General features: G+C 34.9%; 1 protein-coding gene across 1 annotated transcript in view; it reads left to right on the plus strand.

Moving 5' to 3' along the window:
* The window catches only part of Tdc2 (Tyrosine decarboxylase 2), a 28,906-nt gene that overhangs the window by 9,890 nt on the left and 6,748 nt on the right, over positions 1–12,268 (plus strand). The window contains exons 2-7 of the mRNA XM_088268826.1: positions 2,702–3,022; positions 7,146–7,197; positions 7,908–7,978; positions 8,916–9,152; positions 10,212–10,408; positions 11,696–12,038. Of these exons, the coding sequence (XP_088124952.1) occupies positions 2,708–3,022; positions 7,146–7,197; positions 7,908–7,978; positions 8,916–9,152; positions 10,212–10,408; positions 11,696–12,038 (1,215 nt within the window). The 5' untranslated portion in view covers positions 2,702–2,707. The remainder of the gene's footprint in view (positions 1–2,701; positions 3,023–7,145; positions 7,198–7,907; positions 7,979–8,915; positions 9,153–10,211; positions 10,409–11,695; positions 12,039–12,268) is intronic.

Here is a 12,268-nt window from a genome sequence, read left to right on the forward strand (position 1 = left end):
ATGCCCTGGTGGAAAGTACAATACGTCCATCCTATCGTTTGGCATTTTCTGTTTATTCCATCTATCATTTTACACAATATTGTAAACCACCTTTAATATAAAAGCTATTTTTATTCCAACAGATTTCTATCTACGTACTATGTTTTCTTTTTTTTAATACTACGTATCTACATACTTGCCTTCTTTCGTTTCTCACTACCTATTTTATATTGAACACAATCACTTTTTAAATTCGTTTTATTTTTAGAAATGTACGTTACAATACTGAACATTTTATAAACACGTTATTATGTTTGACCTTTAAGAGCTAGGCTCTTTTCTATGTAACAGTTTTTACCGTTCTCCACCTAAACACTGATCTTGATTTAAGATCTTGCTACGACAAGACGACTGACTGATCTTTTAAATTCTCCTTGTATATCCTTCTAAGTCTTCCTCTTATTATTTTCTATTTTCCCTTCTATTTTTTCCTCTTTTATGGTAGTGATAAGGATTTCGTGCCGCAGGATATGTACTTTCACATTCTCTGTTTTGTTTTCGATTGTTTATAAAAAGGTTATTTTTTCTTTCTTCTTAAAACCTTTTTATTTGTATTATTTTTCCCTTGAGTCATCAACAGCGTCAACTTTATTTCCACAATAAACAGACTTATTTTATCTAATTATCGAATTCATTTCTACTTGTAGTATTTCCGATTCACGTTTTTATCTTTTCCGGCACAATAATTTAGACTTAAATAAGTTTATTATGTTAGTTTTTCATTTGAAACTTTTGGGTGAATGGTTTTATTGGCCTTTTTATCTGTTCGTTGCGCAACAAATAATTGTTGAAGCATTCGATCACAGACACAATAAAAATAAAGAAAACTACCTCAGACTACTGAACAGAAAACCTTGAAGCTGATGAAATAATTACAGATAGAAATGTATTCATTGTGAATTTACTGCAGTTCCGATGTCGAATTCAAAACAAATTATAAAGAAATTGTCAGATTAATTTATTAGTTTCTTCTTCTTCTTTTATCCGCCATCAATGGTGCATAGGGCACTAGATCGATTGACGCAGTATTATCTTGATTGTTACTTGCACAAAGGCGAGGTCACCAATCCTGCGCTTCAGGTACGACTTCAGGGTAACATCAATTTAATATTTTAGTGAAAAGTCACTAATATCTCTGAGCAATGTATATCTGTGTTGCTGTTACGATAAACAGATGGCGTTGCCACTGCGATAAAAAAGCGGGTATTCAAATACAACGTTGTGTCAACATTTCAAAGTAATCAGTGAATAACTTTAGGAGATTAAAGATTTTGAGCAAACGAGCAGTTACACTTTTATTTATAAGGATGACATTGTAAAGAAAGTGCTCTCTGGTTTATGGTATATAACTTTTATTACGATGCTAACCTTCATATACGAGTATTATTGGCACCATTGACTACTTTACTGTTCGCAGTCACCATGCTTATACAACAAATAAAAACCCCATAACTTAACAACGCGTAACCAATTTACACCGGTTGATATGGTTTATTGTTTCGATATTTGGTATCGAGCGTTTTCAGCCAGTAGACAGTAGTTAGTACCTACCTATTCCCATTGTATCCAGCATTCGACAAGAGAGAAAGCATAACCAATTTCTTTTATGTTTCCACGATAATGACATTTGATTGTTGATAGTGATGATAATTGACTCAATTTCATGCAGTTTTGTCATGAGAAAATTATCATAATAATTATTGTGCCTTTTGAAAAATATAACTCACTTATTTTCACTTAAATCACATTATAAGAAATAAAAAATACTTCTTCAAAATTTATTCTTTCAAATTTCCAATTTGATATGCGTTATATATTTAAATTCTAATTAAAAATAATAATCATGTGGCATGCCTTCTTAAATTATGAATATGTAAGAAAAATATTTTAAAACATAAAACCATTAATATGGTAATTTCAAAATTGAACTTAATTTTTTTAGCAGACATGTATTGTGTTTTACAAACATATCTATATTAATGCAAATGTAAATGTTAGTTCATTCAAAATCTTAGATTTCAAAAATTTTGATTCAACAATGCATTCGTGTACGCGAGTTTTTATCTGTGAAAGGAAAAAACATTTTTTTGACAAATAGCTTTTTTTTACCGCAATGGCGGCGCCATCTGTTGAACTAAACCAAGACTAAACATTCCTCATGATAAACAGCGTGCTTCTTCACAGCTGTTGACACATAGCATTTTCAATGTTTCCGATTGCATTGTTGTTTCACAAGCATATGTGCTTTATATTTTCTTTCTTTTCCATTGATGTGGAGTTCTATTCTCTTTGCCAACCCCTTCTGGGAAACGGTGTTATGCTTAGTTAGTTTTTTGAAGCCTGAAATAACATTTTCAACATGTCCGCCTCCGTAGTGTAATGGTCAGCAAGCTCGGCTACCGTTCTGGAGGTACCGGGTTCGATTCCCAGGGGGGATCAAATAAATATAGGTGATTTTTTCTCTCAAATATTTATTCAATATTACCCTGGACTGGTACCTGAAGTGGAGGGCTGATCACCTTTCCTTCATGTGTTAACGATCAAGATAACACGTTTATATGATGCAGTGCCCTTTGCACCATTCGGGTGCGGATAAGGGTTAAAAAAAACAATAGTTACATTTAAATTTATGATATTTTATTTTGTCATTATTTTATTGAAGGCAAACATGGACACCGAAGATTTTAGGATCCGCGGCAAGGAAATGGTGGACTACATCTGCAACTACATGGACACCATGAAGGACATGCGCGTGACGCCCACCGTGGAGCCCGGCTACATGCGCAAGGGCATGCCCGTCGCCGCGCCCCAGGAGCCCGAGACCTTCGACCAGATCATCGAGGACATCAACACCAAGATCATGCCCGGCATGACGCACTGGTCCCATCCGCGCTTCCACGCCTACTTCCCGGCCGGCAACTCCTACGCTTCCCTTCTGGGCGGAATGATGTGCGACGCTTTCGGCTGCGTCGGCTTTTCCTGGGTAAGTCCATCATTCAATTCTGACTGAACATTTCCTACAAATACCTTGGCACTGTCCCGTGTCTGTCTGCTGTACTAGTAAGGATTGTTGAGTGGCGGAATGATGTGCGACGCTTTTGACTGCGTCGGCTTTTCTTGAGTAAGTCCATAATCAATACTGACTCTCTGATTGAACATTTCCTTCAAATGCCTTGGCAGTGTCCCGTGTCTGTCTGCTGTACTAGTCAGGGTTGTGGAGTGGCAGAATGATGCTTTCGGCTGCGTCGGCTTTTCCCGGGTAAGTCCATCATTCAAAACCTTCTCTCTGACTGAACATTTCCTACAAATGCCTTGGCACTGTTCTGTGTCTGTCTGCTGTACTGGTAAGGATTTTGGTGTAGTGGAATTTTGGCTGCGTCGGCTTTTCTTCGGTAAGTCCTTTTTCATAAGAGTCCTCGGCACCATCTATGATTGAGTTGAGTATATTTTTTAAAATTATTTAGCTGAAAGCTTCATGAGATTATGTATTTGAAAATCACGTTTTCAAAGAGTCTCTTATGTAAAATAAAACAATTCGGGAAGAATCTTACATACATTTCCGTAGGCAAGATGCGTACAATTTTCAACGATCGCTTATAAAATAATATTTTTAGTGTCTAAAGTTTTGTTTGCAAATACTGTATTACTCAACTTACGCAATGTTTATCAATATTTTAAGGATAAATGAATATTACACTTATAGAAAGTGATACACTTAAGTGATACGCTTTGTTTATATTAGCCTATGACAGAACGTAAGGCCTGTAAATATCCCGACTTCCACATTTTTCTCTATGTTTTTTGAAATGTAAATATAAATAACTCCTAAGTTGTCAAACCCACATTTATGAACAATGGATTTGGATACTCAAAATATTGTAAACAAACCCTGCTGCAGGAAAAGTGCCAAGTTTAATAGAAATGTAATGCCATGTTAAGGGGTCGCCGAAACCATTCAATTTTCACGAAATTAGTATTGTACAAGAATATTTTATGCGTTAACCTTAAAAAATGGCATCGTAAGAACGAAAATTAACATTAAAAAAAATTATTTGTATAAATGATTACAAGCTACTCAACCGTAAGATGAAAAAGTACCTACCCACAAATTATGCTTGTTACGCGTGACGGTTGACGAGACTCGAATCATTTATTGCTCTTTTTAAACGCTTTTGTACTTGCGAGTGATCAACCAAGACTAAAAATAATATGTCGTTTGTAAAAAAACACAAAGTAATTAATGATTTAAGTCCAAATTATGGCATGAAAGGCACAGGAAATGAAGTCGTTGGTGAAAAAACCGTTTACTCGCTTCGTTTCCGCATACATTGGTCAACTGTAAGCACATCGCTTTGTGCTTAAATTGTTGATGAAACAGATCACTTTCTAATTGGTGTTGTTCATTAAACAAAACGTAGGAATAAAAAGACGTTTAATTTGCAGTCCTCCGTGGGTGCCGTAAATACTATGACGATAGGCAAATAATGTCAACGAAACCAAAAAAATACTTCTAGGCCACAAACTTAGCAATTGTTTTAGCTTGATTTTTGTGAAATCTATTTCGAATTTGTACCTAAAGTTAAAATTTGTTAAAATTAAAATTGCCAATTACAGTTTATCTTTTCATTAATTGATTTAGCAGTCACTTTGTGGTAAAATCTATCCATTTTTAATTAATGATTTACTCAGTAAATACCACTATTTCTTAAAATCTACTGTGATACGTGTTTCGATGCATTCCGCATCATTTTCAAACACCGTATGTTTACGTATACGGTGTTTATATACAGTTTATGTATACGGTGTTTGTAAATGATGATGTAGAATGCATCGATACACGTGTCACAGTACATTTTAAGAAATAGTGGTGTTTACTAAGTAAAACATTAATTAAAAGCAGTTTATCTTCTTAGGTATATTTTTTTTTAGTTTTTCGTACTATTAAGTATTAAAATTAATTTGTATATAATCTAGAATATTTTATTCGACAATATTTTATCTTAAACGTCACAAAAGTTATTTTCATCTAACTAATCTTTTCAGACAATTATTAATGTGTATTTTGTTTGTATAGTATCTTAAAAAAGATATTACTGATACATTTTGAAACCCATATTTGTGGATAAGGATTTGGACACACACAAAAATGTGATTAAAATATTAGGTAAAATTATAAGCTGTATAAAAATATTAAATCACATTTTCAGTCATCTCCCAGTATGTTAAATAATCTAAATAAATCTAAATAAAGGATTTTTGCTAAATAAAAGCTTTCTCACACCAACCATAGATGCTGCTATAAACTCAAACATGAATCGACATAAGATTTATTATGTATGTATTAGTTCCAAAAATTTGAGTAGTTTGGTTATCAATCATGGATAGAATGGTGAATGTTACACGTGTATAAAGTGATCACTTAACGAGTCTATGACAGATCATAAGACCTGTAAGAGTCCAGATTTCCATATTCTTCTTCATCTATGTGGAGATTACTCCACTTTGAACAATAGTTATTTTTTACACTTTGACAATTCAATATATTATACTTATATGAAGATTTGTGAACAGGTATTTGGACATACCCAAAAATGTTGCAAAGAAATTATTGAGATGAAGATATTATGGTGGTCTAGATATTTACATAGATTATGACATGCCACGGACTGTTATTGTCTTAAGCCCTGTAAAACCCGGACTTCCGTATTCCCATGTAAATAACTTCATCCAATAATCAATCTTAAAAGTAAGGGTTACATACAACCCCCGAAGGAATTTTGTTAAAAAATTGGGACACACTTATTAAAATAATTACTATCTACTATCGAAAATCAAAGACAGACAAAAAACACTTATTGCTGTCATAGCCAAAGAACCATAAAACCGTAAATGATTCGTCAATACGAAGAAAATATTACTGTTTTCTTCAGTTAAATATTATAAGTAAGTTTGATATTTCATAACATAAAATTTTCTTACCCAACGCTACGAAAAAAATAATATTGCATGAATTCTAACGCAAAGTAAGGCCTACGTGTGAATATTCAGGGTTAATCTGGGTTGGTTTTGTGGTTTAACTATGTGTTACCAATATTATTGGTGATATCGTTGAAATAATAATTTTGAAATCTAACTCAGTTTTAGTTATTAACAAATAAATAAAATACAATAGTAAGTGTACAATTTTCGATGCAGGATTTCACTTCTGAACGTGATTTGCAACAATTTCTTACTGTTCACATTTCGAACAATATTATTATAGAAAAGTTATGCAAATAAAAACATGATCGTGCTACAGTAAACGTGATTCGGTCGAATTTTACATTCACTTTCAGTAAGTTTCTGCGGTGCAATTTCCAGTGGAGTAAAAACATTAAATAATCGATATTTAATGGTAAACTTAATGAAAACTTTAATGTAAAATATTTTTATGATCATACTAATAATCTACTGTAAAAATGTGCTCGGTTTTATTTGTTTATTTGATAATAACAAAAATGAAAATAACAATAGTGAAAATAACAATAATGATAATAACAATAATGATAATAAAAATAATGAAAAGAAACACGTGCCAAGTCCACCTCCGTAATGTGATGGTCAGCACCCTCGGTTACCGTACTGGAGGTCCTGGGTTCAATTCCCAGGGGGGTCAAATAAATATAAGTGATTTTTTCGCACTAATGTTTATTCAATATAACCCTGGATTTGCACCTGAAGCATATGTCTGATCCCCTTTCCTTCATGTGTTAACGATCAAAATAACACTGCATCGCTACGATGCAGCGCCCTATGTACCATTGGGTGCGGATGAACGTAAAGAAATGTAAACGAAAATAAACTTTGTTTTTTAAGTACATTAACAATTTATTTTTTATACTCGTATAGGCATTGTAATAAATACACATGTTGGATTTTTCATAAAATTTTGACACGGAACCAAACTTTATATGGTCCCATTATATTTGTGTTCATTTTACGCCGGTGTTTCTCGGAACGCAAATTCTGCGTAAAACGGGGTAACTTCTACTTAATTTGTTCACAAACGATAATTCAAAATATTAAAAGTATAAAGCGTGAAAGTTTTTATTTATTTTTCTTTTCAGGCGGCGAGTCCGGCATGTACTGAACTGGAAACTATAGTCATGGATTGGATAGGTATATAGTCATATCTTTTATTAATAAATAAACAAAATTTAAAAAGTAAGTATGTATTTACCTAAATATTTATTCCCAAATTCCAAGCGTCAAAGACTTTTATTTAAATGTTAAAATAGTTCTTATAATATACAATGCTAGGGTATTTTAACTTGGGTCAACCCAACTTATCATTCAAATGATGGATTAAAAGTTATACATATATTATTACATTTAAGTTTTGTACTGACGTATCTTGGCGGAACTGCATTTTATAAAATAAAATATGAAATACATGTATTGTTTTTTTCCACATATATTTTATTTGACCAGTGGCCGAATTTCGTCGTTACCAGACATCATCAGACTAGTGAGAGGCTAGATAAAAATTTTGTATAAAATAAAAATGTTTTATACGCAACAAGGCGAAATAAATTTAAATTGAGTGAATTTAGGAAGTGTATTATAATAATAATTACCTACATATAAGTAACGGTACTATACCCATACTAATACTTTATTATTACTAAAGTAATACTGTGTAGATAGGATGTAGTGCCATATGCACCTGTGCGGATAAGTAATAGTAAGTAAATAGGTCATAGTAGAAAATATTGGTTAATATTTCATTAAAAAAATATTTTTCTTTTTTACAATGATATATAAACTCATACGATATTTTTCAGTCAAAAATAAAGGGTAATTCAATGATTATTTTGTATTATTTTTAGCAAAAGCCATCGGATTACCGAAAGAATTTTTGGCTCTCGAAGAGGGGAGTAAAGGAGGTGGTGTTATTCAGGTAATTATTTCAGAAACTTACTTCTAAATTGAATTTGATGCTTAATATTACATCTTCATTAGGTCCCCCTAACGTCGACATCACTAGTGAGTAATTGCCATTGTCTTGGTCAGTCGTCACACTTTTCTGGTCAAGGGCCACATGGGACAATGTGAGGTATCACTGCGGGCCGCACACTTATTAATTGGGTATTATGTACGATAGCCGTCTGTTACATGCTAGGTTCCAGCTCGAAGCTCCTATACATACTCCTAGCCAACCCCTATCCCTATCCAAGCATTTACAGGGCTTATGACCTGTCATTGGCTGGTTTAAGTGGCCACTTGATGCTTTTCCCTGAAATAAATTTAAAATATTCTTTGTCTCTATCGAGATTTTAATTACTCAAAATATTGTAAAAATAAAGTTAGTCGCAGTGCTAAAACAGACAAAAATAATCTCTGTCTTAACTCAAAACAAATATTAATATCGGGTCATGTCAATTGAAAATGTAATTTAGAGTTAACATCCGCAATTATCCGAATCATTTTTTATATAGAATTCGGATACGGATATCTTTTTATTTATTTCAGATATCCGAAAGATTTGGATATGGATAAAGATATCTGTATTATCCCTGATAAAAAAGAAATAAAAAACAGTTTATTATTCAAGATTTTTATTAGAACTACAAACATATTTTTTATGTAATTTTTATACGTAGTTTATAATATTATATTTAATCTACTGAAATTGTTTGCTATATCGCGGGCCGCAGTTTGACGACCAAGGGCCTAGACGATTCCGATCCCCGTCCAATCTCGTATATTCCGGAGCCAAAAGATGTGCCTTTTGACCGCACCTCGTCAACCTTGCCTTTTATTATTAGGTCAATAGCTCGTAACAATAATATTATTTACCATAAGAAATTATTTTTTTTGTTTGTGTCTGAATGCAGAGCTCAGCCAGTGAGTGTGTTCTGACTGTAATGCTGGCAGCAAGGGCTAACGCCATCAAAAGGCTGAAGCAGATGCACCCCAATGTGGACGAGGGGGTGCTTCTGTCCAAGCTGATCGCGTATTGCTCCAAGGAAGCGCACAGCTGCGTGGAGAAGGACGCCATGATAGCCTTCGTGAGGCTGCGCATCCTGCAACCCGACGAGAATAACAGCTTGCGCGGAGACACTCTGAAAAGGGTAAAATGAGAATAATTCATTTTATTTATTTATTTATTTTTGTTTTATTTATTTGGGAATTGTACAGCTTTACATTTAAAAACCCTTATCTGCACTCCAATGGTGCACAGGGCACTGCATTAAATAAACACAGTGTTATCTTGATCGTTAACACACAAAGGAAAGGTGATCAGCCCTCCGCTTTAGGTACCAGTCCAGGGTAATACTGAATAAATATTAGAGTGAAAAAAATCACTTAAATTTATTTGACCCCCCCTGGGAATCGAACCCGGGACCTCCAGAACGGTAGCCGAGCGTGCTGACCATTACACTACGGAAGCGGACAAGCTTTACAGGCTTTACATTTAGTAAAAGTATATAATAAAAAATAGTTTCATTCATAAAAAAAGTAAAATTTTACAGAGTAATGCGCGTATTAATAATTGCCTTTAAAATCTCACAACCTTTATCTCACAATCTTTGTCCACCTCCGTGGTGTAATGGTTAGCATGTTTAGCTACCGTACTGGAAGTCTCGGGTTCGATTCCCAGGAGGGGGGTGCAAATAAATTTTAAACTGTAATATTTATTTAATATTACCCTGGACTGGTCCAGCGTAATATTAAATAAATAAGCGCAGGAGTGATCACCTAGCCTTCATGTAAGTAACGATCAAAATACGATGCAGTGCCCTATGCACCGTTGGGTGCGGATAAGGGTTAAAAGAAGGAGAAAGATGTTAAAATCAGACTTAAAAATTCCACCAATAGGACATAAAAACATGTTAGCTTTTGTGTAAATCTTTTCTTCTGTTTCTCTAGTCTTCTGTTCTTCACTGCTGGATATAGGCCTCTTTCGTAAGCTTCCTTACTCCCAAAGCTAAATAAAATCCAATAAAAATAAAAATTACTTAAAATTATTGATGTTAAAAGCTTAAAATACATTCTTTAGTTTTTTGTTGCATGGACTTTTAGTTAGGTCGCAATGGGAAGGAAATTATTATATAATTACACGCTCATATGCGTCCCGAGTTGTATTTCAGTCTCTTGGTCTTGCAGCTTTATTTTTCTGTATTTTATAGGCAATGGAGGAAGACGAAGAAGCTGGTCGTGTGCCATTCTTCGTGTCGTGCACCCTGGGTACCACGTCAGTGTGCTCCTTCGATGCCATTGACGAGATAGGTCCTGTGGTCCGGCGCTTCCCTGCCGTGTGGATGCACGTGGACGCCGCGTATGCTGGCAACTCATTCATCTGCCCCGAATTGCGACACCATCTCAGGTACTACATCTACATTGTTAGGTTAGGTGTCGATAGTCGTGGACACTGCATATGATGGCAACTTATTAATCTGACCCGAATTGTGTAAGATCTTACCTTTAAGTGACTCGTACACATCAGTGTACAACTTATGTTACAAGCTAGTATGACTACGGATATACAATCCCGATTGCCCTAGAGATTCTCCTTTTTAGAAATGTCATTCATCCTGATATCTTTCACTTATATCATCTGTATCCCATCTAATATATTCCACTCCTCCAGGATCTAATGCGCAGGCCTGATTGACTGACAACTTGTCTTTGAGTCAATCGGGTCCAGTCCTCTAGGCACCACATTAGTGCGGATAGTCTGATGTGATAAATAAAGAAGAAGAAGGGTAACCTTTTATCCTAGAGAATCTAGGAAAATTTAGGTGTCTTCCTTGGATAGATTAAATTAATAATTGAATCCAAAAGTACAATAATATCCGTATTCACAAATCCTATCTTTGACTTTTTAACTAAAACTTCCTACTTACAACGGTTAGACCAGTACTCATCCCCTGTATTTTACCTTCATCCATTCAATATATAATATTTATTTAATTATATAGCTTTGGTAATTTAATACAGAATAAGATGATTTCATATTTTTAATAAATTTACACGCCGGGTGAAGACGGTCTGGTCTAGCTATTGTTTTTTAAGGGTCGATTTTTCGCTACAAAGATTTTTAAAAAATATATATTTAGTCGATTTTTTGCTCTTTTTTTAAAATTGTTACCGTGTGTTGCTCTTTTTTTGAAAATGAGACATTTTGACGTCCTGAAACTTTACTTGGGGACAACGGGACAGGCTATCTAAAAACGGGGCGGCCGATTGACTCTAAGACGAAGACAATGTGTCAGTCTATCAATCCTGCGCTCTAGATTCTGAAGGAGTGGAATATATATTAGATGGGCTAAGATAATGTAAGCGAAAGAGATCAGGATGAAGGACATTTCTAAAAAGGAGAATCTCTAGGTCAATCGGGATTGCATATCCGTAGTCATACTAGCTTGTAACATAAGTTGTACACTGATGTGTACGAGTCACTTAAAGGTAACATCTTACACTATTTAGGGCAGATTAATGAGTTCCCATCATAACTTATTATCTCAAGAAACTTTACTTAATAAACTCTAAACATTGATTTATTAATGTTCATTTTAAAACGTTTTTTAAAGCACATATAACTTTATTTAACCCTTTTTAAACATTAAGGATTGTATGCAGATTAAATTGTATGTTTGTTATGTGTTCTTAGGGGCATCGAGTACGCGGACTCATTCAACACCAACGCCAACAAGTGGCTGATGACCCACTTCGACTGCTCGCTCTTATGGGTCCGCAACAAGCTGCTGCACACGTCCGCCATGGTGGTGGACCCCGTGTACCTGCAGCACGCTCACGACGGCACCGTCATCGACTACCGCCACTGGGGCATACCGCTGAGCAGGAGGTTCCGCTCCCTGAAGCTGTGGTTTGTGCTGAGGATGCACGGCATCTCCGGCCTGCAGGAGTACATCAGGAATCACATCAGACTGGCCAAGTATTTCGAGTCGCTCGTCAAGAGTGATAGCCGATTTGAAATTTGTAACGAAGTTGAGGTAAACCATAGACCATTGATTCTTCTTCTTATTATTCCACGCCATGATAAACTATTAACCATTGACTCTCCTTCTTACTGCGCCACTCCACGCTAAACCATTGATTCTTCTTCTTTTTGTGCCCCTCCACGCTAAACCATTGATTCTTCTTCTTTTTGTGCCCCTCCACGCTGAACCATTGATTCTTCTTCTTTTTGTGCCCCTCCACGCTAAACCATTGATTCCTCTTC

Source organism: Brachycentrus maculatus, unplaced genomic scaffold, assembly GCF_059751285.1.
Source record: "Brachycentrus maculatus isolate JH-2025_06_01 unplaced genomic scaffold, ASM5975128v1 h1tg000334l, whole genome shotgun sequence".
Taxonomy (NCBI): Eukaryota; Metazoa; Arthropoda; class Insecta; order Trichoptera; family Brachycentridae; genus Brachycentrus; species Brachycentrus maculatus.